At 48.9% G+C, this 25,844-nt stretch overlaps 1 protein-coding gene across 4 annotated transcripts; it reads left to right on the forward strand.

Moving 5' to 3' along the window:
• The first annotated feature begins 1,612 nt into the window (after positions 1-1,612).
• On the forward strand, positions 1,613-25,844 carry PBXIP1 (PBX homeobox interacting protein 1). Of its 4 annotated transcripts, none has more exons than XM_035098813.2 (11): positions 1,613-1,722; positions 7,241-7,394; positions 13,967-14,036; positions 14,527-14,588; positions 15,178-15,340; positions 16,267-16,500; positions 17,048-17,071; positions 17,919-17,989; positions 18,295-18,471; positions 22,762-23,807; positions 24,991-25,844. In XM_035098813.2, the coding sequence occupies exons 2-11, from the start codon at positions 7,332-7,334 to the stop codon at positions 25,094-25,096; spliced, it is 2,016 nt and encodes a 671-aa protein (XP_034954704.2). In that variant the 5' UTR covers positions 1,613-1,722; positions 7,241-7,331; the 3' UTR covers positions 25,097-25,844. The 4 variants fall into 4 exon arrangements, with proteins under 4 accessions (XP_034954704.2, XP_034954705.2, XP_034954706.2 ...); XM_035098814.2 differs by having other exon boundaries at positions 18,298-18,471; XM_035098815.2 differs by having other exon boundaries at positions 15,184-15,340.

Genomic DNA, 25,844 nt, shown 5'->3' on the forward strand with positions numbered 1-25,844 from the left:
TGCCTGTCTTGTCTCCACCCCCACCCCCGGGGTGCTAGTCAACAATGTTTTACTCAGGGTAAAGGTAAAGGGACCCCTGACCATTAGGTCCAGTCATGGACGACTCTGGGGTTGTGGCGCTCATCTCGCTTTACTGGCCTAGGGAGCCAGCATACAGCTTCTGGGTCATGTGGCCAGCATGACTAAGCTGCTCCTAGCGAACCTGAGTAGATATATTTAAATTAATAGCCATGTTCCTCAATTTCAGCAGGTGCACTCCTGTGCAGAACCCAGCATTCTCAAATTCACTCCAAACTGGTGCCAAACTTTCGGAATTGTGCTGCAAACCCTGTGTTGTGTGCCACCCCACAATTGAGTCAGTGATGCTTGCGGCACAAGATGGACAATGTTGGGTTGGGGGGGCGTTGCTTATGGCCCCCAGTTTGAGCATCAGTTACTCAGTTGCGGGGGAGCACAAAACGTGGGGTTTGCAGTACAAAACTGGTTCAAAATTTTGGAAGGGACCATGGGCATAGTAGCCAGGGGATAGCCCCCTCCCTCTTAAATCGAAGTAAATAAATAAAAATACTTAACTAAAATTAGAAATTGTAGGAAGATTTTGACAGATTTTTCTGAGCACTTGGGGCCAAAAGAAAGTAACTTAAAAGAATCTGCTGGATGGAGCCAGACAGAGGATGGTGACAGATGGGTGCCCTCCCCCCTCCCAACATAAATCTTGACTACTCCCATCATAGGGGACCCAAAATTTCAGGGTTACACGTTAACGAAGCGCAGATTCGTGGGGCAAAGAGCAACTATGATGGCTGTTCCTCCATAGTTTGATGCAGTGATTCTTCTGAATACCAGTTACTACCAGCAAGTGGAAGTCCTGCATTGGGTCACCTGGGGGGCCACTGTGAGAACAGGATGCCGGATCAAATGGGCCATTCGCTCTTCCGATGTTCTGAGTCTCACAGAATTCGTCAGCAGCGAGGGTCTCCTAGCAGCCAGCCTGCAAAGGGGGGCGGGGGCGGCGACAGGTTCCCCCAGTCCTTCCACAGAACCATAGAATTTCAAGGGTTGGAAGGGACCCTGAGGATCATCTAGCCCAACCCCCTGCAACGCAGCTGCCCCATACGGGGATCGAACCTGCGACTCTGGCGTTACCAGCACCACGCTCTCGCCAACTGACCTATCCAGGCGCTGATGTAAACTGTCCCTGGGCGGGCAGGAGAATCCGCTTCTCTGGTTGAACTTCCAGCTGTTGCTGTCTCTCTCCAGCCTCGCTCAGCTTAGTCATGCCTGATCGCTAGGATCCTAAATGGCTGATGGGGGGGGCACACACACCCCTCTCTGCGCACCCCCCCGGAAGCCTTAGGAAGGCTGATCTTATGAGGGGGATCCCTAGTCATCTCCCCGCAAAGCGTTCTCCTCCTTCCCGATCCAGAGCTCTCCCCAGTTAGGGGGTTTCGCACACTTATCTCCCGGCCTCAGGATTGCATTGCATATTCCAAAACAGTGCTGTCCGCCCCACCTCCTGCTCTCGCTTCCCCTTCATTGGCCAAACTCGTTTTTCCCCAACCCCTGGGATAGGCTGCCTGGCCCCGACGTCCCGCCCCTTTCCTCCCCCCCGCAGGGTAAAGTGCTGCGAAGTTTCCTATACAAAGTTAAGAGGCGTTCGCAGCCATCCTTTTCTCCACCTTCTAAAAAAAGCTTCCAGATCTGAGAGCCCCCGAGACTAAGGTAAGGATGGATGGAAAGGTGAAGAGGACGGGGATTGTTGTGGGGTAATACTGTAGTATGGGTCACCGGAGAGCCCCCCCCCCCACAATTTTAGGGCAAGCAGCTTTCAAGGGAAGGGGGCGGCGGCATGATTTGGTCCAGCAGAGGGAACCCCCGAGGGTCGCTGATGCAGGGTTACCATGGGAACAGCCCCATCAGCCCTCCCGTTGCCCCTTTAGGGGGTTGGTTGGTTGTGATTTCACCTTGCCTTCTGGGAGGGAGTTGCTGCTTTTTCGGGAGATTATCTAGAGAGAGAGTAGGCTTGCAGTTTCGATGGGACTCGTTTTTGAGATCCCTCCAAATGTACTCCCCTCCCCCAACCACCGGCCGTTGCCTTGGATCTATTGCAGGTAACTTTGGTTCTAAAACTGGGAAGCAGCATTTCGCCCAGCAATCAATGCAAAAGGAAAGGTCTAGACCAGATCCTTTTATGCACGGTTTGAGAGGGGCGATGCTGGAGTTGGGAGAGGTCCCCCCCACCTCTGTCCCATCGCAAAAGCCCACCTGTGCCCCTATATTGCACCCGATTGCCACCCGCATCCACAATCGTGCCCACATACCCTGCATGAATTAATCCAGAAGAATTTATTCACCGGTTCTGTATACTCTTGAGTTTGCAAGCCCCTGGAATCCTTAAGGGTTGTGTTTTGATGGAGAGGTGAGATCTTAATTGGCTACGTATATAATCCTTCACTTCAACGCTAGGAATGCTTGTAAGGCGTCCATCTTTTCTGCCTTCCAAGTTGCCAGTGCTACAGAGTGATTTCTTCCTGGTGATTGAGGGTTTTTGTTTAGTTTTGGTTCTGGTTTTTTGGCTGTCATGCTCAACATTCGCACACACCACTTTTTGAACACCCAATTGCTTCACACCTTCAGTTATCTGTCAGGGATTATTCAGCTGTGATTCCTCCATTGCAGAGGGTTGGGCTGGATGACTTCCAAGTCATTGATTTCACGACTGTACGATCTCAGTAATTGTAGTTCTGCACATGTTTACTCCGGAAAGTAAGCACCCATTTTCAGTTCAGTGGGACTTCCTACCAGGTCGGTGCTTACAGGATTGCACCCTAAACTTTATGGTAGTTAGCGAAACCAGTGGCAAACCACTGGTGTTTAGGGATTCCAGTTCCCATCAGCTCCGACCTGCATGGCCAGTGGTCAAAGAGGATGGGTATTCTAATCTAGCAACATTTCCAGAGATCAACAGGTCCCAAACCCCTGGCCATAAGAGCTGGCCAATATTATGACCAGTTTTTGTTTTCTTACTTTGTACTGTTTGCTAATATAATAAGCTTTTATGCCCTAATTTTGAATGTGAAAGTAATGTGTGTCTTTTTGCTCAGCGATCTGTAAAAAGGGGAGAGGGGAGCTCTCCAAATGTTGCTGAACTACAACTCCCATCACCCCTCCTGCTTGGGTTGGGTGTGGTGATGGGATTTGAAATCCAGAGACACAGGTTCCTCACCACTGCTGCACAACAGCCTTGCAAGGCAGGCCAGGTGGCGATCTATGGCTGATGGGAGAGGGTAAGGACAGGCCCTTCAGATCCTGTAGGATTTCATCTCTCCCTGAGCCCCAGCAAGCATGCTTATTGTTATTTATTTTTAGAATTAAACTTATACCCTGCCCTTCCTTCTAAGGACCCCAGGGCAACTGCTGAGGAATTATGGGAGTCCAAGCAAGCTCTGGAGGGCCATATCTCTCCCCACTTGCTCTGGAGCCAACAACCTGAGTTATCTGCAGCGGTGCGTGTTTTGCATCAACAACTCACGCTATTTCCAGGGGGAAGAGCTTCGTTAATGGGTTGCATTGAAACCTACGAAGGGTCTAATCAGAGGTACGAAGCCCTTCCATCTCTTGTTGGACTCCAGTACCCATCAGCCCACATCAGAATAGCCCAGTTGGTCGTGGATGATGGGAGTTGTAGTTGAACAACATCTGGAGGGCTCCACGTTGGTTATAACACATTATGAGACGCCCTGAAGGATACCAGGCAGCTCATGTACGATGGAATCACCATTCCTCTCACATCCCTGCTGAAGGCTGCCAGGACCTCATGTAGAATCATAGAATTGTAGAGTTGGAAGGGACCCCAAGGGTCATCTAGTCCAACCCCCTTATTGCAGCAATATCCTGCTTTTTTTCCTCCAAGGAGCTCAAGTTGGTGTACAGGGCTCTCTCCCTCCCTCCCTCCCTTAACCTGCACACCAGCCCTGTGAAGTAGGTCAGGCTGAGAGGTCGGGCTGACTGGCCCGAGGTCACACTCAGTGAGTTTTGTGGCTGAGAGGGGATTTGAATCTGGGTCTCCCAGGTTCTAGCCCGACAAGCTAACCGCCACGCCACCGTGGGCTCTCTTGTTGTCCTATGAAAAATTTTAAAAGTGTTGTTGTATAGAGAGGCCCATTTTTGTCCCTGCCTGTGTCGGGTGGTGTTTGGCTGCCTGTAGCCACTGCCGCCAAGGGCCAAGGATCCGGGCCGGCTAGGTTCCGCTGTCCCACATAAATCTCCTATTAAGGGCACCCCTGCCAGGGTTGCTATGGCATCGGAGCTGGGGGGGGGCAGAAGTTGAGAGCAACAAAACAAGGCCGTTTCCTGCTTGCATCTTCTGATGCCTGCTGTAAAACTACAGCCTCTTTGTACGCTGAGAGCAGGAGCAAAGGACACAGTAGAAGCCACAGAAATATATGTACATATTACGAGTGCAGCGTGCCTTGGGGGATATATGATTGTGTGGTGTTGGGAATTAGCTTTGTCCCACAGGATTAGGCTTCTGAAAGTGGAATAACAGTGCCTATTTCACTCCAAGGAGCCTGCCCCAAAACATTTCTCTTTTCTCCCAAGTCTGATTTTCGGCAGGGTGAGCTGCTGCCAGTCAGTGCCGGCTGTGCTGATCCAGATAGACCAACGGTCTGACTCACTGGAAGGCAGTTTCCTATGCCAGTTCAATGGAATTGAAGCGCTGTAGCACAGTGGCAGAGCACCTGCTTTGCACGCAGAAGGTCCCAGGTTCAAATCCCCAGCATCTCCAACTTAGGGGGCTGGGCATGTGTCCTGCCTGAAACCCTGGAGAGCTGCCAGTCTGTGTCGACAACACTAAGCTAGATAGACCAATGGACTAACGGTTACCTGCCTCGAGAGGGTTGTCTCCAACTCAAGTTTTACTCTTGAAATGGATGGGTCTAATTTAGTCACCTTTTCATACCCTGAATATGGCAAACATTACATGCACCTGTTAACACCCGAGGGGGCATGCTTTTAAAAAAATAAGATAACATTTAAAACTGCAGCCTTTTTCTTCCTTCTTTTTCTCAAACTTCCAGATTAGAAGTTTTCTCTGCAAAAAGGTGCTTTTCCTTTGAATAACCACGGGGGCCTAGCAGGAGGGGGGGGGACCAAGCAAGCAAGGCTGTTTAAAATCCTGTGTCCAAAAAAGGAATAGTGGAGAGTTACTTGTTGTGGGGGGTGGGGTGGGAGCAGGAATTACTTCCCTTCTGGAGCTCCCTATGGGAGCAGAAAAGCTTGGAGTTAAATGGATTCTGTGGCAGGAGGCAAGAAAGATCTTGCCATGTCCCTCCAGAGCAGTCTGGGCTGGTCTGCTCAGCAATTTCCACCTGCTAAAGTGTATTAAAAGCGTCTAAAAATACCTCCCTCCTTTCCCCCAAAGTCAGTCTCCTGTTCTGACAGCTGTTCCCTACAGGGAAGGGGGGGGATATTTAACAAGAATGTATTGCGGGGAGGGGAGAGGTCTTGAAAAGTAGAGAACTTCCTTCTCATCTCTTAACAGCAGACCAGGCCGGCTGCATTGCTAAATCCTGGAAGACCTTTAATCTTAATCATCGTGATTGCTGTGTTTAAGAGTTGGCAAATTGCCCTACTTGAAGAGATGTCTCATAAACTACAAGTGCATAACAGGCAGAGCTCAAACGACCATTTTTAATTTTCATATATGCCAAGATTTTACTACTTCTACAAAATATTGAGTTGCAGGCTCACTCAGTGCCAGCAGTATATGCAAACGCATGGCTCATTTAATACTACACAGAACCTCGATTCTCGACAATAAGAAGTGAAGAATGCTTTTATTCTTACCAATAATAAAGGGAATATTTGTACAAGTTAATACTTTATTATCCCTTTGGAGCTGCATTGGATCTTTGTACATCCAGGCTGCAAATCTTTATGGTTTAAAGTTTTAATTCTTTGTTCTATTTATTTTTTATTACATTTAAGAAGAAAAGAAAAATGGAGGTTTTGATGTATGGGCACCTCTTTTTTTGGGGGGGGGGGAAGGTCTGGAGTACCTATTCCTTTGACACCTGTGTGTGCCCCCCTCCAAAAACCCACCAACTTTGTCCCAGAGCCCCATAGATTTGCATTTTTGTGTTTGCAAGGTTATTTCCCCTTCCTCTCCTTGCTTTCGGAGAGCTGGTAATCGGACCTCGTTCAGAGTCCGGCATAATTTGGATTCCCCACATTCTCTTTCCAGCGAGAATAGCTCTGCCTGGAAGACGTTTTTAAAACTGCCGACCCGCCCGCCCCCTCCCTTTCCTCCTTTCCAAGCTAATAAGGGAAGATGCTCATCTCTTGTCTATTCTGGGTTGGCTCCGACTCAATCCACTTCAGAGTAGACCCACTGAGATAAATGAGTTTTATCTATTGTACATTCCACTCAAAGGGTACGTTCTACTCGAAGGCTGTGTATACACCATGCATTTCCCCCCCCCTCCAAAAAAATCCTGGGAATTGTAGTTTCCTAAGGGTGCCAGGAATTCTTTGGGACGAGTGCTTTAAATGTACGGTGTTTATACAGCCTAAGTTAGTCAAAGCCTTTAAATTTCAATGGGTCTGCTCTGAAGACCAGCGTTGGGTACAACCCTGTGACTCAACTCCATTGATTTCAATAGGCTTCCTCTGAGCAAGAGCGCTGGTGCGCTGTCAGAGATTAAGAGGGTGGCTTTAGCCCAACCAGAAGTGTTGGGGGCGCAGCTTCTGCAGCCAGGTATGCAGAAGGGCCTTAGCTCAGTTTGCATGCAGAAGGTCCCGGGTTCAATCCCTGCCATTTCCAGGTAGGGCTGGGAATATGCCCTGCCTGAAACCTTGGAGGGCTGCTGCCAGTCAGTGTAGGCAATGCTGAGCTAAATGGACCCACCAGTCTGACTCTGTTCCTATGCTCCTATTTTAAACCACCCGTTTGCTCATGAGGCCTGGGATCTTTATTCGAGGGGGTAGAGGCCATAGCTGCTGCCAGCCAGTGCAGACCATGCTGGGATGGGAGACAGAGAGGCCGGCCAGCCTGTTCAGGTTTTTCTGCCTCCACTCTCATCTGCAGCCTGTGCCCCAATTTCTCTGCCCAAATTAATTTGCCAGTCAAATTCCCCCGACGTGAAGCGGCCAGCCTCGCGTGCTTTGTACTCGAGGCTGATAAAGAACCTCCTCTCTCTCTCTCTCTCTCTCTCTCTCTCTCTCTCTCTCTCTTCAGACGTCTTCTGTTCCTTCCAGCCCCCCATCCTATTGGGGGTCTGAATCCCTAGGAGGCCCCACTGACCTAACGCCCCGTGGCATGAGCCAAAATGACCGACAATTCAGACTCCCGGGAGTCGGACAACAACAGCTGGGTGATTGCTGGCTCTGAGGTGAGCGGGAGCCGAAAGCAAACTGGGGAGAGGGGTGAAGGCTTTGTGGGGCAGGGGCAAGACATCGGGGTGGGGCAGCATAATGAACTTGAAAGCCCTCTGCTCACAGCCTTTTGGTTCTCCCAGGCCTCATTTCATATCGGACTGACCTCTTGTGAAGAGGACGCTAGTTGGGGTCAGTGGTGGGCCCTAGAACCTGCTTCTTTTCTCTGTGGGCTGGGGCGGGGGATAGGGGAACCTGCAGCCCTCCAGGTTTTTAGGGGCTGCAGTGGCTATCCTCCTGGACTGTTGTCCTTGCTGCCTGGGGTGATGGGAACTGGAGTTCATCAGCATCCCTTGGAAGATGTCCCATCCCTGATGTTGGCAGTGAGGTTTGAGGCAGGGGTGGGCAACCTCAGGCCTGGAGGGCGTCCTCAAACCACGCCCACTCTCCCCAGGCCACACCCATCTTTCCAGGCCACACCCACTCTCCCCAGGCCACACTCACCTTTATAGGCCACTCTAGGCCACGCCCCCTCTCCCCAGGACACACCCATCTTTCCAGGTCACGCTCACTCTCCCCAGGCCACATCCATATTTCCGGGCCATGCCCACTCCCCAGGCCACTCCCACTCTCCCCAGGCCAGGCCCCATCCATTTTCCAGGTCATGCCCATCTTTCCAGGCCACACTCCTCACCCCAGGCCACACCCATCTTTCCAGGCCACTCCCACTCTCCCCAGGCCACACCCATCTTTCCAGGTCACGCCCACTCTCCCCAGGCCACATCCATCTTTCCAGGCCACACTCCTCACCCCAGGCCACACCCATCTTTCCAGGCCATGCCCACTCCCCAGGCCACTCTCACTCTCCCCAGGCCACACCCCTCCCTACAGGCCACACCCATCTATCCAGGCCATGCCCCTCTCCCCAGGCCACGTTCCTCTTTCCAGACCACACCCCCTCACCAGCATTGCCTCGTACTCTCTTGAGGGGGTGGAATGCCCCCTTGAACTCTTGAATGGCTCTTGCTTGCTTTTATGAATGATTGAGGGGTGTGTGTGTGCTTATTAACTGGCCTACTGTACATATTTGTCATTCTGCTCACTTTTGCCTCTGGCCCCACCCACTTGGGACATGCAGCCCCTCAGAAGGCAAGGAGACGCAGCCAACTGAAGCTGGAGCCTTCCGTAGGCAGAGTAGAAGATGCTGAGCTACGATCCCTTCCCTTCTTCACCAGGCTGCATCTTGCCCGCCATCACCCACCTTTCCCCCCTAAACCACGCCCACTTGCTCCAGGCAAGGTGTCATATGTGGGGCGGGTGCCCAGGTGACCACGAAGAGACAGTCGGGAGCTCAAAGCTGGTCACCTTCTCTCCCACTTCCGCCAGGCAGCTGATGGGCAAGAGGGGGTCCCCCGTGCCTTTCTCCTGCAGCACCAAGTGGCTTCTGTTGGAAACTCCTGCAGAAACGGAGCTTGCCCCTTCTCATTTTAGCAGGGGGCTCAATGCAAAGCGCTTGGTGCCAGGGAGGCAGAAAAGCCCCATTGCGCTGCAGTTCCCAAGCACTTGGCAACCAGCTGGCAATCAAGCCCTTGCGGGAGCTCCATGTCATGAACTTCGGTGGATGGGCAGGGGCAGTCCACCATTATTATTATTATTGTTGTTGTTGTTTAGTCGTTTAGTTGTGTCCGACTCTTTGTGACCCCATGGACCAGAGCACGCCAGGCACTCCTGTCTTCCACTGCCTCCCGCAGTTTGGTCAGACTCATGTTCGTAGCTTCGAGAACACTGTCCAACCATCTCATCCCGTCGTCCCCTTCTCCTAGTGCCCTCCATCTTTCCCAAAATCAGGGTCTTTTCCAAGGATTCTTCTCTCCTCATGAGGTAGCCAAAGTATTGGAGCCTCAGCTTCACGATCTGTCCTTCCAGGGAGCACTCAGGGCTGATTTCCTGAAGAATGGATAGGTTTGATCTTCTTGCAGTCCATGGGATCAGCCTTCTTCATGGTCCAGCTCTCACTTCCATACATCACTACTGGGAAAACCATAGCTTTAACTATACGGACCTTTGTCAGCAAGGTGATGTCTCTGCTTTTTAAGATGCTGTCTAGGTTTGTCATTGCTTTTCTCCCAAGAAGCAGGCGTCTTTTAATTTCGTGAGTGCTGTCACCATCTGCAGTGATCAAGGAGCCCAAGAAAGTAAAATCTCTCACTGCCTCCATTTCTTCCCCTTCCATTTGCCAGGAGGTGATGGGACCAGTGGCCATGATCTTGGTTTTTTTGATGTTGAGCTTCAGACCATATTTTGCGCTCTGCTCTTTCACCCTCATTAAAAGGTTCTTTAATTCCTCCTCGCTTTCTGCCATCAAGGTTGTGTCATCTGCATATCTGAGGTTGTTGATATTTCTTCCGGCAATCTTAATTCCGGCTTGGGATTCATCTAGTCCAGCCTTTTGCGTGATGAATTCTGCATATAAGTTAAATAAGCAGGGAGACAATATAGAATATACAACCTTGTCGTACTCCTTTCCCAATTTTGAACCACTCAGTTGTTCCATATCCAGTTCTAACTGTAGCTTCTTGTCCCACATAGAGATTTCTCAGGAGACAGATGAGGTGATCAGGCACTCCCATTTCTTTAAGAACTTGCCATAGTTTGCTGTGGTCGACACAGTCAAAGGCTTTTGCATAGTCAATGAAGCAGAAGTAGACGTTTTTCTGGAACTCTCTAGCTTTCTCCATAATCCAGCGCATGTTTGCTATTTGGTCTCTGGTTCCTCTGCCCTTTCGAAATCCAGCTTGCACTTCTGGGAGTTCTCGGTCCACATACTGCCTAAGCCTGCCTTGTAGAATTTTAAGCATAACCTTGCTAGCGTGTGAAATGAGCGCAATTGTGCGGTAGTTGGAGCATTCTTTGGCACTGCCCTTCTTTGGAATTGGGATGTAGACTGATCTTCTCCAATCCTCTGGCCATTGCTGAGTTTTCCAAACTTGCTGGCATATTGGGTGTAGCACCTTAACAGCATCATCTTTTAAAAATTTAAATAGTTCAGCTGGAATATCATCACTTCCACTGGCCTTGTTATTAGCAGTGCTTTCTAAGGCCCATTTGACTTCACTCTCCAAGATGTCTGGCTCAAGGTCAGCAACCACACTACCTGGGGTGTACGAGACCTCCATATCTTTCTGGTATAATTCCTCTGTGTATTCTTGCCACCTCTTCTTGATGTCTTCTGCTTCTGTTAGGTCCTTACCACTTTTGTCCTTGATTGTGGTAATCTTTGTACGAAATGTTCCTTTCATATCTCCAATTTTCTTGAACAGATCTCTGGTTTTCCCCATTCTATTGTTTTCCTCTATTTCTTTGCATTGCTCATTTAAGAAGACCCTCTTGTCTCTCCTTGCTGTTTTTTGGAAATCTGCATTCAGTTTCCTGTATCTTTCCCTATCTCCCTTGCATTTTGCTTGCCTCCTCTCCTCCGCTATTTGTAAGGCCTCGTTGGACAGCCATTTTGCTTTCTTGCATTTCCTTTTCCTTGGTATGGTTTTTGTTGCTGCCTCCTGTATAATGTTACGAGCCTCCATCCATAGTTCTTCAGGCACTCTGTCCACCAAATCTAAATCCTTAAACCTGTTCCTCACTTCCACTGTGTATTCATAAGGGATTTGATTCTTACTGGCCCAGTGGTTTTTCCTACTTTCTTCAGTTTAAGCTGGAATTTTGCTATAAGAAGCTGATGATCTGAGTTACAGTCAGCTCCAGGTCTTGTTTTTGCTGACTGTATAGAGCTTCTCCATCTTTGGCTGCAGAGAATATAATCAATCTGATTTCGTTTTTTTTTAAAAATATATTTTATTAATTTTCCAATTAAAACCAATTATATCACATTCATTATTTCAAATTATACACATATATATATCAATCAAACCGAATGTTATGCCAAATCATCTAAAGAATTTTTTATTTGGGTTCCCATGCTTCAAGAAATTGGGGATTCCTCGCAACCGTCCACTGCCGTCTTTTTTCTAAAGTTCAAATCGTCCTCCAAGTTCATAATAATCCAGATCTTCCCCTTACAGTCACATAGATGTTTTCCACTTTCAACCAATTGTTTCCCAGCTGCTGAGATAAATATCAAACAAGGTTTCACAAATGTTCTTTCTCCTGTGTGGGTTAATCAGTCCAGCCTCCCCATAAATCTTCTTAGTCTGGAGCTCCCTGTTGCGTCGAAGCAGCGCCATCTTAAAAAGCTCAAATCACTTTCGTTTTCTCTCATAGCCATGAAGATTAACAATCTTTATAAGATTTACAGCTTTTCCAGGCAGAAGACCCAAACATCAAACCATAAACTCTTGGTAAATTAATGGATCTCCTTGCCCTATAGCTGAACTTAGCTTCAGGTCGCTGCTCCAATTCAAAGTGCGTCACAGCTCATAAATCCTCTGAACGCGTCCAGGACTCCTTCCGTCCGACTAGGGGGGGGGCTTTTCTCATCGGCAACTCCACATCTTTAAAAAATATGCTCAGTAACAACAGTTTATAAAGTTCAACTCACACAGTCTTTTGCTTCTCTTTCACTCCAAACAAGCCAGGACATCGCGTCTGGGAAGGTACGAAGTAACTCATATGAAGAAAAATAAAACTCCATTCCCTTATCGCTCCGTCCCCATCAATCCTTCTTCCAGATGATATACAGCCTTTAACTCCTCTCCCTCAGCAGCATAGATTTCTCAGCAGTAAACAGCGCTTCTTCCCCTCCTTCTGAAGTATGTCCATAGATTTAAGCCTAATTATCTTCTTTAACCATGGAAATCCCCGCCATGCAGATTAGCGTCCGGGAGTCCTGGCCCTCGTAAGTGCTTTTCAGCCCAAGCTCCCCCCACTCCATAAACAGTCGGAGTGGGTCTGGGGGCATCGCGGGCCAGCGGCCCCTCTCCGTAACCCCCGGAGAGGGTAGGGGGTTGCCATTTACTCCCCTAGCAACCGCCAAATTCCTTACGAAGGTCAGAGGGATGGAAAACAGGTCCGCCATTCCTGCCGGCGGAAACCGGAACCCTATAATCAATCTGATTTCGATGCTGCCCATTTGGTGATATCCATGTGTAGAGTCGTCTCTTGTGTTGTTGGAAGAGAGTGTTTGTGGTGACCAGCTTGTTCTCTTGACAGAACTCTATTAGCCTTTGCCCTGCTTCATTTTGAACTCCAAGGCCAAACTTGCCAGTTGTTCCTTTTATCTCTTGATTCCCTACTTTAGCATTCCAATCCCCTGTAATGAGAAGAACATCCTTCTTTGGTGTCATTTCTAGAAGGTGTTGTAAGTCTTCATAGAATTGGTCAATTTCACTTTCTTCAGCACTGGTAGTTGGTGCATAAATTTGGATTACTGTGATGTTAAAAGGTCTGCCTTGGATTCGTATCAAGATCATTCTGTCATTTTTGAGATTGCATCCCATTACAGCTTTTGCCACTCTTTTGTTGACTATGAGGGCCACTCCATTTCTTCTACAGGATTCTTGCCCACAGTAGTAGATATGATAGTCATCCGAACTGAATTTGCCCATTCCCTTCCATTTTAGTTCACTGATGCCCAGGATGTCAATATTTATTCTTGTCATCTCATTTTTGACCACATCCAGCTTACCTCCATTCATGGTTCTTACATTCCAGGTTCCTATGCAATATTTTTCTTTACAGCATCGGACTTTCCTTTCGCTTCCAGGCATATCCGCAACTGAGCGACCTTTCGGCTTTGGCCCAGCCGCTTCATCAGCTCTGAATCTACTTGTACTTGTCCTCCGCTCTTCCTCAGTAGCATGTTGGGCGCCTTCTGACCTGAGGGGCTCATCTTCCAGCGTCATAACTTTTATATGCCTGTTGTCTTTGTCCATGGAGTTTTCTTGGCAGGGATACTGGAGTGGCTTGCCAGTTCCTTCTCCAGGTGGATCACGTTTAGTCAAAACTCTCCACTATGACATGTCCATCTTGGGTGGCCCTGCATGGCATAGCTCATAGCTTCTCTGAGTTATTCAAGCCCCTTCGCCATGACAAGGCATTGATCCATGAAGGGGATTATATTTGATTGATCCATGAAGGGGATAATAATAATAATAATTATTATTATTATTATTCTGCTCTCCACCCTAAAGCTCCAGGGTGGGTTGCAACATTAAAACACAATATTACAAACACTTTTAAATAAATTTCACTCAGAAAAATAAGGTGGGTCCTAAAAATATAATGATCAACCTCAAATATAATGATCAACCATGGGCAGTTGAATTCGTCCTGCACGCCTAGGTATTTTGCTTTTAAAAACAAAACAAAACAAAAAATTCTCTCTTTTTCTAATATTTTATCACAGCTGTTTTTTTCTTCTTGTTTGTATCCAGAAAAATAAATAATTAAAAACATAGTTACAAAAGCACAGACACGACCATATTGAAGTTGGGTGATTGACAAGTGGGTTGCCCTACCCACCTGCCAAAGTTGGACCACAGGGGCGGGGCCAGGTTAATATCCTCCCCCCATTCCACTCTATGAGAAAAAGGGAAATAATTGTGACCTCTGCTTTTGACGCGTTTTGCCCCTCCAGGCTCTCCCTGTAGAAAACCTTGGCTTGGAAACGCAGGCCGAGTCTGAGCCGGCCCAGGAAGACACACAAGGTATGCAGCGATGGATGAGGCCCTTGCCCAGCCCTTAACTGCCTTCCATGCCCTTTCCTAACCCCTGCATGATATTGCAAGCTGGAATTCAGTATACAATGGGGGAAGCTGCTTTGCGTATGGGGTCCAGCTCACCCCACTGCTCTGAGGGAGGGAAGCATATTTTCAGTGACTTGGAACTTTCACCAGGCCACACCCCCTTTATGAGGCCACACCCCTTTCACCAGGCCCCGCCCCTCACCAGTCCTTCTTTGCACCTTCCTTGGGTGTTTTTGCCTGGCTGAAATGTGTCCTTGAACCCTGACACCCCTTGCTCCGTCCAGATTTGCTTCTGGCCCCACCAACCCTTGGCATGCATGCCCCACCCCCGGAAGTTGCCCAGAAGGGAATGCGTCCACTTGGCTTTGCAAACGGTTCCCCACCCTGGATGCAAATGGACATAATAAACGCATTCGTTTGCTAGCTTTAACACAGGCATCTTTTCGGACAGCTCCTCTCAGCGAGAGCAAAGCCCTCATCGACCACCCTGATGCAGATGGCGCCAGTCAGAAGGTAGAGCATTTGATTAAGGGGGGGGGGCGGTTGAACTCTGCATGTACTGTATATGAGAATTCTCCAGCCTCGGGGCTTTGTTCCTCTTTGAACTCAATTCCATTTGGCAATTAGCCAAACGATCCACACAGGCCCTCTGTGCACCCCGGAAGCATCCCTGAGGTAAGGCAGCGGGCGACAGCGGAGGGCAAGCACCCACAGCGAAAATTTTGTGGGTGCCCAGGCACCCAGGGCCTCCTGGCGTTGGTAGCATGTGTGTTTGGACATGTAAATGGCGGTAATTAACTGGCCAACGAAAGCCGTTATCGTACAAAGGAACTGGTCTGACCAAATTTTGCACGATGGTTCCTTTTACCTGGATAACAGTTGGGCACCATTTTGAACCAAGATGGCAGACTGAACCTTTTAAAGCTGCACCGATGATTTATTATTATTATTATTATTATTATTATTATTATTATTATTATTTGTATCTTAGAACTGCCAAGCAACACTGGATATGAGGCTGCCAGGAAATAGGCGCATACACACACACACACAAATTAACAAACGATGCCAATTTTCCAAGCATCTTTATCTCTCTCTTGAGATGCAGGGTCCTGAGGTGGTGGTGGGCCCCAGTTCTGAAGAAACCGCCGCGCTAGTCAAGACCCCAGAGCCCGTCCTGTCACATGCAAAGGAGGCCAGCACCTGCGAGGCTGAGGAAGGATCCGTGCCCGTCCCGCAGGGAACTGTCGTCATCCACAAAGCAGGTGACTTAATGCCATCAACGTAGGCATTCTTTGTGGAATAATGCAGAGGCGTTTGACAGATCTCTGCCCCAAGCAGCCTACATTTTTTGTTGCCGGAAGAGGCAACAGAGGAAGTGCAGAGGGCAAGGAAACAGAACACAAATGCAAGCAATTGCATGTGTTTTAGGTTTCAAGCATGTGTGCTTAAGGACTTAGGTGAGGTGGAGATTCTTGTCGGGCCTGAGGGCCGCATTTCTTTGTGGGCAGCTTTCAGGGGGCCACATTCTAGTGGTGGACATATCCAGGAGGCAACAGTAGGTGGAACAGCAGATGAACCTCTTAGCTCTGTAGCATCGCCAGACGCTCTTGCTTACAGATGCTCACTCGCCAGTGTGGTGTAGTGGTTAAGAGCGGCAGACTCATAATCTGGTGAACCGGGTTCGATTCCCCGCTCCTTCACATGCAGCTACTGGATGCTTGGTCTAGTCACACTTCTCTGAAGTCTCTCAGCCTCACTCACCTCACAGAGTGTTTGTTGTGGGAGAGGAAGGAAAAGGAGATCGTTAGCCGCTTTGAGACTCCTTAGGGTAGTGATAAAGTGGGACATCAAATCCAAACTCTTCTTCTTCATCCTGGCAAGCAGAAGGTATTATTGCAGTTCAAGAGCAGGTTCCACTTGCGGAGGATGTGGAGCAGGATCCGTGAGGTTCAGAGATAGGTTCTACCTTTATGTTGAATTTCCAGAAAGAGAGCTCAGGGTTCAGAACAAAGAAGGTGATTCGCCACCTCTCTACCTGCAACCTATAAAAGCTTCTTTGCTTGGTTGCCTGGAGCAATTTCACCCTCGCCATAGGCGAGCGGCCACAGATGAGCCTGACTTCTCCAGCTGACGCAATCTTTTGATCCTCATTTCTTGCCCTCTTCTTATCTCTCCTTTCCCTTCCCAGGCCCTCTGGGGGAGGAGGAAGGGAACAATTCCAGCAGTGGAGAAGAGGCATCCAAGGAGCGTGACGTCGAAGGGCTGCGCAGGCGGAAGGGTCGGGACGCGCCCCCCGTTCTGCCGGGGGCTGGCAGAGATAGAGGTGTGGAGGCCTTCGAGGGCGACGAAGGTGGCCTTCCCAGGACAAAATGGCTGTTCGGGTTCCTCGCCCTCCTGGGATTGGCCTTGTTGGTATCCTTGGGTAAGCAGTGGCCTTCCTGGGGTGGGGCTAACTGTGCTAGCTCTTCACTCTGGGATGGGGCTCTGACAGTCCTAACCATACCTGCCAAGTTCCTCTCTGAAAAATAAGGGACCGGACTGAAAGTAGCATAGCGGAAGTAGCACGGCAGCCATTTTGGAACTGGGTGAGCATGCTCAGAAGTGACTTTTGATGCTGCTCTGCCCAGTTCCAAAATGGCCACCGCACCAGAAGTCGCGCTGCAGCCATTTTGGAACTGGGCAGAGCAGCATTAAAAGTCGCTTCTGAGCATGCTCCGCCCAGTTCCAAAATGGCCGCCGCGCCAGATTAAACTGGGTAAAAACAAAAAAATCCGTTTTTTCGGCTGGGGACAGCAGGAAAAATGGGGGTTTCCTGGGGAAAACGGGAGACTTGGCAGCTATGGTCTTAACCTCTGGGTTAACCTTTTTGCAAACCACGGTGAGGGCTTTTTTTAAACAATCAAATGGCGTAGACATTTCATGAAATAAGTAATAATAAAGCCTCTTTGCCTCTCTCTCTCTCTCTCCAGGGGTCATATTTGACCAAGATGATGGTAAGTCTTGTTTTAACTCCCTTTCCACACCAGTGGGGAGCCACCACAGAAAATAAAACCCCACTATTTTGCCGGCCGGCTTAGAAAGAGGCTCTATAACATATAGAATAAGAGAACAAGAAGAACATACATTTAAAGAAGACTGGGAAATGTTTGCTGAATATCTGGGGCGGGGTATAGTGTACATTTGAAAATGTTGGCAGCATTTAGTTAAATTCAACAGGGTAAATAGGTTTTGATGGATGTAATAATGGAATGCTGAATGGTTTAGTTTATGTAAAATATGCAGGGTTTTATGATATGCAAAATGAACCATGGAAGAAGGGAAGTCATTGATATTTTAAAGATGTTTAAATGAATATTCTGAATTTGTAAAACAGAAAATTTAATAAAAAATTTATATACTACGGTATATATCAGGGGTGGCCAACTCCCAAGAGACTCTGATCTACTCACAGAGTTAAAAACTGGGAGTGATCTACCCCCTTCTGGGGGGTTCAGGTCAAAGCTGTTGAGTTTTTTTTTTTAAGGAAGGGAAGCCCTGTTTTTTGGGGTTTAGGTCAAACTTGTTGAGCTTCTTTTAGGAGGGAGGGAGGCCTGTTTTTGTTTAGGACTTCAGGTCATAGTTCAGCTTTTTTTAGGGAGGAGGAAAATTTTGGGTGAGCTTTTTTTAGGGGTGCCAGTGATCTAGCAGTGATCTACCACAGACATCCAGTGATCTACTGGTAGATGACAATCTACCTGTTGGACGTGCCTGCTATATATGAAAGAGGCTCTTAATTTTTTCAGCTCTCCCCTTTTTCTCCTCTACATCCTCCCCACACCCCACCCCGGCTGTCTCCTACAGGCTCAGTGGACATTTTCAGCCCCTGGTCAAGCTCAGACAGTGAAGAGCCCATTCCTGGCGCTGTTGGGGTGGTGAGTCTTTTATCTCTGTGCTAACGCAACAGGGAACAGGGGGTTTCCTGCTTGGAGTTCTGGAGAGCAGCTGCCAGTCAGTGCAGACAATACTGGGTCTGGGTCAGCATATGGAATCTTCTTGCTGGCTTGCTGCCCAGCCAAAGATTCCAGCCAATGGGATGCCTTGGGAGGGTCGGGAGGGCGGAGCAATGTGGGCTCCTCAGGGACCAACACTTGCCCCGCCTTGCATTGACTGCGATGCTCAAATCCTGATGTTCGCAAACAAGGCTGCGGCTCACTGTGGACCCCCCACCCCACCCCAGCAGGATTGGCCGGCTTCTCCCCCGCGGGAACCCCCGGTTGGCGAAGAGCTTCAGAGAGCCAAGGAAGCGGTGATGTCATCAGATGGCGACCACCAGAGCCTGGATGCCATGGGACTCTTGCTAGACAAGCTGGCCAAGGAGAATCAAGACATCCGGCTTATGCAAGCGGAACTGCAGGTGGCGTGGAGGGTTCTGGGTGGAGCGAAGGAGGGCAGAGCAGCTCCTTTGCATGCAGAAGGTGCCCGGTTCAATCCCCAGGGGTATCTCCGAGTAGGAGGGGGAATGACCCCCACTTGAAATCCTGCAGAGATGCTGCCAGTCAGTGGAGACAGTAAAAAGTTAGGTAAAAGGTGGCGCTGTGGTCTAAACCACTGAGCCTCTTGGGCTTGCCGATCAGAAGGTCAGCAGTTCGAATCCCCACGACGGGGTGAGCTCCCGTTGCTCTGTCCAAGCTCCTGTCAACCTAGCAGTTTGAAAGCACACCAGTGCAAGTAGATAAATAGGTACAGCTCCGGCGGGAAAGTAAACAGCATTTCCGTGCGCTCTGACTTCCGTCACAGTGTTCCATTGCACCAGAAGCGGTTTAGTCCTGCTGGCCACATGACCTGGAAAGCTGTCTGTGGACAAATGCCGGCTCCCTTGGCCTGAAAGCAAGATGAGCGACACAACCCCATAGTTGCCTTTGACTGGACTTAACCATCCAGGGTCCTTTACCTTTACCTTAATAAGTTAGGCCCTGATTCTTGTCTCTCATAACAGTAGATTTTGTTCCCCCCCTCCATTCATAGCATTTTCATTAAGTATCCCACAATATTTCAAAGCACTTATCATCATATACAAATCTTTTTTAAGACACAGTGTTTCTTCTTGACTCTCCTTTCCTGATGTTTGATTTTTATTCCTTTTTATTAGCTGTTTTATAGCAGATACATATTTATTATCTAAGCCCCTCTACCGTTAAATCTTTTGGTAATCCACTGCTTATATTTCAAATCATCAGTGGTTTTCATTCCTTCTTAAATACTTTGTCCTTATGCTAGGATTGCCATATTTCAAAAAGTGAAAATCAGGACACAAAAGTTATTCAGCTTTTCTTTTTCTTGGCCAAAGTTGTTAAATGACACTGCCAACATGGGCTGCCATACGTCTAGATTTTCCCAGACATTTTTTTAGCAATTTCCTCCTGGGCGCTGCTTCCTAGTGCAGTATTCCGGCTATGTCCGGGAAATTCTGGACATATGGCAACCCTGCCTTATATCCTCTTAACCCGGCTGTTAATTTCGCCATTTCAGCATATTCCAGCGGTTTCATAAGCCATTCCTCCTTAGTTGGTCATCCCTAACAGTAGAATTTGCAGACATCCAAGGAAGCTGAAGGATTGAAAGTTCAGGATGGATAAAAGTACTTTGTCACGCAGTGGAGTTGAACTGCGGAACTCACTGCCACAGGAGGCAGTGACAGCCACCGTCTTGGGTGGCCTTAAAAGAGGACTGGGCCAAATGAAAATGAAAAAATACGAAGAAGTGAAAACTCACTTTACAACATGGTTAGAATATTATCAAACTTACGACTTGTATAAGAAAGACAAAGAAATAGGATTTGAAGAAAAACCAACAAGATTAGAGAGTGAGTTGATTAATAATAAGACAAAAACAGTATCAAAAATGTATAGACTTCTATTAGAAATTGGTGTAATGGATGAAGCAACTAAGGTTAATATGATAAGATGGGCCCAGGATATCGGTCGACCCATTCTGATGGTAGAGTGGGAACAGCTTTGGAAAGTGGAAATAAATTTTACCGCGAGCTATGCCATCAGGGAAAACATGTTAAAGATGCAACACCGATGGTACCTTACTCCCTCCAGACTCTCCAAGATCTATAAAAATTTATCAAGTCTGTGTTGGAGGTGTGGGGGGAGTAGGGGTGACCTATATCACATGTGGTGGACATGTGAGAAAATAAAAAGATTTTGGGGACTAATTTACGAGGAAATAAAAAAAATGCTAGGAATAGCATTCCAAAAAAGACCAGAGATGCTATTACTAAGCATAATAGGGAAAGACATACCTAATTCATCAAAGGAACTATTTCTATACGCAACTGCAGCGGCCAGGATTCTGGTCGCCAAAAGTTGGAAAGAAACAGACCTCCCCACAATTTGGGACTGGCAGTGTAAACTACAGGAGTTGGCGGAGATGGCTATTTTGACTAACAACATACAAGGCAAATCAAAACAAAACCTAGCTGCAAAGTGGGATAAATATAGGATATATGTGGAAAAATATTGTAAAGGATTATCACCTGTATTAATATTGGATTGAAATCTAAAAAGGGCGGGAAGAAAAACAAATTTCAGATAGTAAATTATTGGTGCACTAAGAAATAAGAACGAATTGGATACTTGATATAGATAAATGTACTGTGTTGCGTACGTTCAAAGTTAAGACGATTAAATGCACAGGGGAAAGGCAGGAAGTTCAAGGAATAAAACAAAATTAAATATAAGAGGTAGTTATCAGGCCCACCTTCCCATCCCACTCCTTACTTAACAAGGACATCGAGAAAGAAGAGAATATAAACTTTAATGATAAATAAGGACAAAATGATTTGACTAAAAGATAATTTTATTAAAGTGAATGACATTCAAACAGTAAAGATTACGGAATAACAGATACGACAGGGGAATATGGATGAATTAGGTGAGGGAGGGAATGGTGGACGGGTGGGGAGGGGGGAGGGAAAACGAGGGTTGGGAGTAATGAATATTTTTTATTGAATTGTAATTGAAATTTTGTATTTTGAATGTGAGTATCTCCATTTTCCTTTCTTTCTTTTTTTTCTCCTTGTTAATTTCTTTTTTTTCTCATCATTTTTTTTTCTTCTGTTTTTCGGCTTTCGCAATCGTCGGAATTTGTATTAAGACTGTACTCTCACTGAAAACATACATGTATAAACTGAATCTTTTTGCAATTAAAAAAAAAAGAGAAAACTTGAACCCTGTCAAAAAAAAAGCTAAATATTGAGGCTGCTTCACACATGCTTAAATGATTCTCCCCCTTAAAAAACAACAACAGTATAAATGCGGCAAATAGGAAAACCATTAAAGATAATACAAGACGAAAAAAAAGAAAAGAAAAAAGAGGACTGGCAAATTTGGGGAGGTAAATAAGGCCTTGATTGGCTCCACGGTTGGAGGCAGCGATGCTTCTGAATATCGGTTGCTGGAAACCACAGGGTTCCCCATAGTTATCTGGTTGGGGACTGTGAGAATGGAATGCAAAATTATAGGGACAAAACTACCTAAATTGTATAGAAATTTATTTATGTACTAGTGTCATTCAGCCCGTTCAGTAAACGGGTGCTAGCCGGGCGGGAATGGAGGGGAAGCCCTGGGACCGCGCAGGTGTCGCCTCCGTCGAGCGCCTGAGGCCCACCGGCCCCTCCTCCGCCTCCTCCCGCTGTCCCGAGTGGCGATGGCTTCCTCCACCTCCCTGCTGCGGCGGAGTGACACGGGGCGGCAAGGTGGGAGAGTGAGGGGCGGCGCGCTTACCTGAGGTGTGCTGCGGGAGGCGGCGGCAGAGGCCTCTTCCTTCTCCTCAGGAGAAGGGAGGTGGAGGAGGCCATCGCCACTCGGGACAGCGGGAGGAGGCGGAGGAGGGGCCGGTCTCTGCGCTCCAAGTCTCTGCGTCCAATCCCTGTGTCCGTGGGGCACATGCGCAGTAGCGCGGACACAGGGACTGGACGCAGAGACACAGGGACTTTATTATATAGGATGCTACTCGCCCCAAAATGGAAAGAAGCAGAAGTCCCAGCAAAGGAAGAATGGATACAAAAACTTATGGAATATGCAGAAATGGCGAAACTCACTGGAAGAATAAGAAATCAAGATGGCAAACTTTTTATAAAAGAATAGAAATAGTTTATTTAAGATTTACAGATAAATTGCAAACAGATAAAAACATTGGCAGGGTTATTGTAATAGCCTACAGTTTTGTAAGAGTTTGTATTTAAAGTAGATAAATGAATAAATTAAATGGATTTGGATACGCAGATGATATGAAAAAATAAATTTAAGGAACCGCAGAAAGAGGGGGAAGGAAGTCAACCTCTGAAATATTAAAATGATTGTAAAATTAATGAAATGTACAAATTTGAAAAAGTATAAATAAAAACTTAAAATAAATAAATAAAGAGAATAGAATGTGGGACTAGGTTGAGCCCTTGGTGTTTTTAACGACAGCAACAATGACAAAATAACTCCTTTCCATCCTTAATTTTACTGCTGAAACGAATGATCCACAAACAGTTTTTGGAGAGCGGCCCTTAATAATTATTCCAGGTTCCTCGGTGTGGTGATGTTTTGTCACTTGCGTCCTGGGATGTGGGGTATTGGGATTTCCTCTCACATCTTTGTTCCTGCAAATGAAGGCGTCTCCATTTTTCTTTCCTTTTGGAAAACCGCAGGCCCAAAAAGAGGAACTGCAGCTGCTCCTGCGCAAGACGGAAGGCGAGGCGCTGGACTTCACCTCTCAGCGGCAGAATTTGGCCGCCGAGAACTCCAGGCTGGCAGAGGCACTGAAGCGGGAGACGGCCTCCCTCCTTGCCACACAAGCCGAGCTCCATCTTTTGCAGGAAAAGCTGGCTGAGGCGGGCGACTCCAAATCCCAGCCGCGCCCAGAAAAGCTGCCTGCGCAGGACCGCCAACGGGAAAAGGCAGAGAGGCCCGAGGTCGAAATCCGCCGCCTGCGCTCCTTGCTGGCGTCGGTGCGGCGTGACTTGGGGAGAGCCTTCCAGAAAGTTCCGCCCGGCAATGTGTCTGAAGGGCTCTGGAAGGAACTAGATGGCGTGGAGCAGAGGGTGGCCCAGGAGCTGGAGGGGGCAGAAGAGGGGGCCAGGCCATTCTGGAAAGAAGGCCACAAAGCCAAGCGAAGGAAGGAGAAGGCTTGGCACAGGAGGCACGACGGCCATGAGGAGCGCAAACCCACACACCATGGTGAAGGCCCAGAGGAGGAACACCGTCCTCCACACAAGGCTCCCAAGATAGCCAATGATGGGCCGCACCGTCCCAGGAAGTACCAGGGGCCACGAGATGCCAAGCCGGCCAAAGACAGGGAGCACCGGAAGGCCAAGAAACCCACTGAGCCCGGTGCATTGTGGGAAGCCCTGGCCAAGCACCCGTACAGGCCTCCTCAGGGCTGCGCCGGCGTCAGCGAGTGCGCCCGGCAGGAAGGGTTGGAGCCAGTGCAGAAGCCACGCTTCTTGCCGATGCTCCAGAGCTACCTGGCTGGGCTGGGCTGGTCCGAGCACTATGGAGGACTAGTGGCCGCCCTAGACGGCTACTTTGGGAGCGACGGGGCCTTTGCCCACGACCGCCTGAGCTTCGTGGAGCTCCTGGATGAGGTCGAGGACACGCTGGAGGAACTGGCGGAACAGCTGGGGGGCAGCGAAGAGGAAGCGGATAACTTTGAGGAGGTGATGCTGAGGCAGCTGGGGGCAGCCCCTCCGGGCAGGTGAGAGAACCTGCGAGGTTGTGGGTGCGGGAGACTCTCTAGGGGCTTTCAAATGTATGGTTTGAATGCGGTCCCACTGAGCTTCGTAACCAAGTGGGGGATTTGAACCCGGGTCCCCCAGGTCCTACTGCAACGCTTTAACCACTTATGCCACCACTGGTTCTCACATTTATTTCTTCACTAGTGTCGTTCAGCCCGTTAAATAAACGGGCGCTAGAACATATGTGAGCGCTGCGCGGAGCACCGGATCGAGGAGCCGGTCTGCAGAGTCAGCGCCCAGCAACGCCGTACTGGATTGAGGAGGCGATGCTCCGTGCGGCGTTGCTGGGCGCTGACTCTGCAGACCGGCTCCTCGATCCGGTGCTCCGTGCAGCGCTGATCAGCGCCGACCTGGCAGGCCGCCGGATCAAGGAAGCGGCCTGTCGGGTTGGCACCCAGCAGCGCTGCACGGAGCACCGGTCTGCAGAGTCAGCGCCCAGCAGCGCCGCACGGAGCAGCGCCTCCTCAATCCAGCACGGCGTTGCTGGGCGCTGACTCTGCAGACCGGCTCCTCGATCCGGTGCTCCCGGGACATGTCCTTCCTGTCGGCGGCAGGGGGACAGGAACGAAGGAGGAGAAAGCAGCCCTTTCTCCTTCTTCCTTCCTCTCCCCCAGCCGCCAACAGGAAGGAGACATCCCGGGGTTTGGAGAAGCGCTTGGGACCTGTTTGGAGAAGCGCTTGGGAACCCCGGGACCTGTCCTTGCTGGATGCACACACACACGCACGCTCTTCCCCCCCCCATGCCGCCAACCCTCAGTCCGGCCGGGAGCGGTGGTTGGCGGCCGCACGGAAACGGTAGGTGGGGGGGGAGAGAGCGCGTGTGCGTTCCAAGTCTCTGTGGCCAATCCCTGTGTCCGTGGGGCACATGCGCAGTAGCGCGGACACAGGGACACGGAATACTGGACGCAGAGACACTTGCACTTTATTATATAGGATGTAGCTAAGCTATGGGACTCAATTCTGCAGGCTCTTCTTATTTTCTTATTTGTATGTTTTCCCCATGTCGTACGTGGCTCTGAGATGTTCCTGGTTGTGGGGAGCGACAAATCAGAAGGGGAGAAGGGGGAAGCAGATTGCCAACGGTGTGCTCTGCACCTGCGTGGCTCAATGTTACCAGCCTTAACCGTATTGCCTTCTCCCCAGATTCACGCAGCGGGACAGCAGCTCCCAGCGCCACCCGAAGGAGAGGAACCCCGAGGGACACGGGCGCAAGAACGGCCGAGAGAGCACCAGCTGGCCCCATGGCTAGGATGGCGGGACCCGCCAGTACTAATCTGGCTCGGGGTGGGGAGGGTAAAGGAGTTGGGCCTATCAAGGATTCCTGGATGTCCCAGTGGAGGGGTTGGTACCGGTACTCCTGGCAGGGAAGGAAAGTGTTTTATATCAACATGCCAAGTTCTGATGTGTGAGATCACCCAGATACATTGTCCTCCCCCCCTCCCAACAAGCCCACTCAGAGCCCTCCATCCCCACCCCAAGTTTGCTTCCACTCAGTAATGACCATTAGTAAAAGCGTTTGGACGGTTGGATTATCATCAGGGAAGCAATCCTTTTTCACTCCATGTCCCCTCCTGTTGGGGGAGATCTTTGCTGGGGCTGGATGAGGGTCTCTCTATAGGGCCTTCCCACCCAGATACAGGGGGTCCTGGCTCACCTCTCTTTCGGCTCGGGATAAGCAATTGTGTCAAAGGAAAAATGGATTGGAACCCCAAATTAGAAATATGATGCCGGCGAGATTTTGCTTCTCGGTACGGGACGCATTACCTTGTTGTTGTCCCTTCTAAACTCTGAAATTCTCATCGCCCTCTCTAATTAGGAATGGTGAAAATGGGGATATCATTTCCTCACCTGTGGGGGTGGGGGAGGGTTGAGTCACTTGGAGGGATGGCTTGTTTTCCTTCTTCCCCACCCCACATTAACCCCCTCCCTACTCCCGCACAATTTCTTGCACTGTGAGTGTGTCAGAAACCAAATAAAGGCACTGATTGTTCCTTTCT

This window comes from Zootoca vivipara, chromosome 17 (assembly GCF_963506605.1).
Source record: "Zootoca vivipara chromosome 17, rZooViv1.1, whole genome shotgun sequence".
NCBI classification, from domain to species: Eukaryota; Metazoa; Chordata; class Lepidosauria; order Squamata; family Lacertidae; genus Zootoca; species Zootoca vivipara.

Excerpts from the sequence above, each read along its gene's own strand:
- PBXIP1 (XM_035098813.2), top strand. The coding sequence starts at position 7,332 with ATGACCGACAATTCAGACTCCCGGGAGTCGGACAACAACAGCTGGGTG. Across the intron at positions 7,395-13,966 it reads GGGTGATTGCTGGCTCTGAG|GCTCTCCCTGTAGAAAACCT; the intron begins GTGAGCGGGAGC and ends TTGCCCCTCCAG. Across the intron at positions 18,472-22,761 it reads TTATGCAAGCGGAACTGCAG|GCCCAAAAAGAGGAACTGCA; the intron begins GTGGCGTGGAGG and ends GGAAAACCGCAG.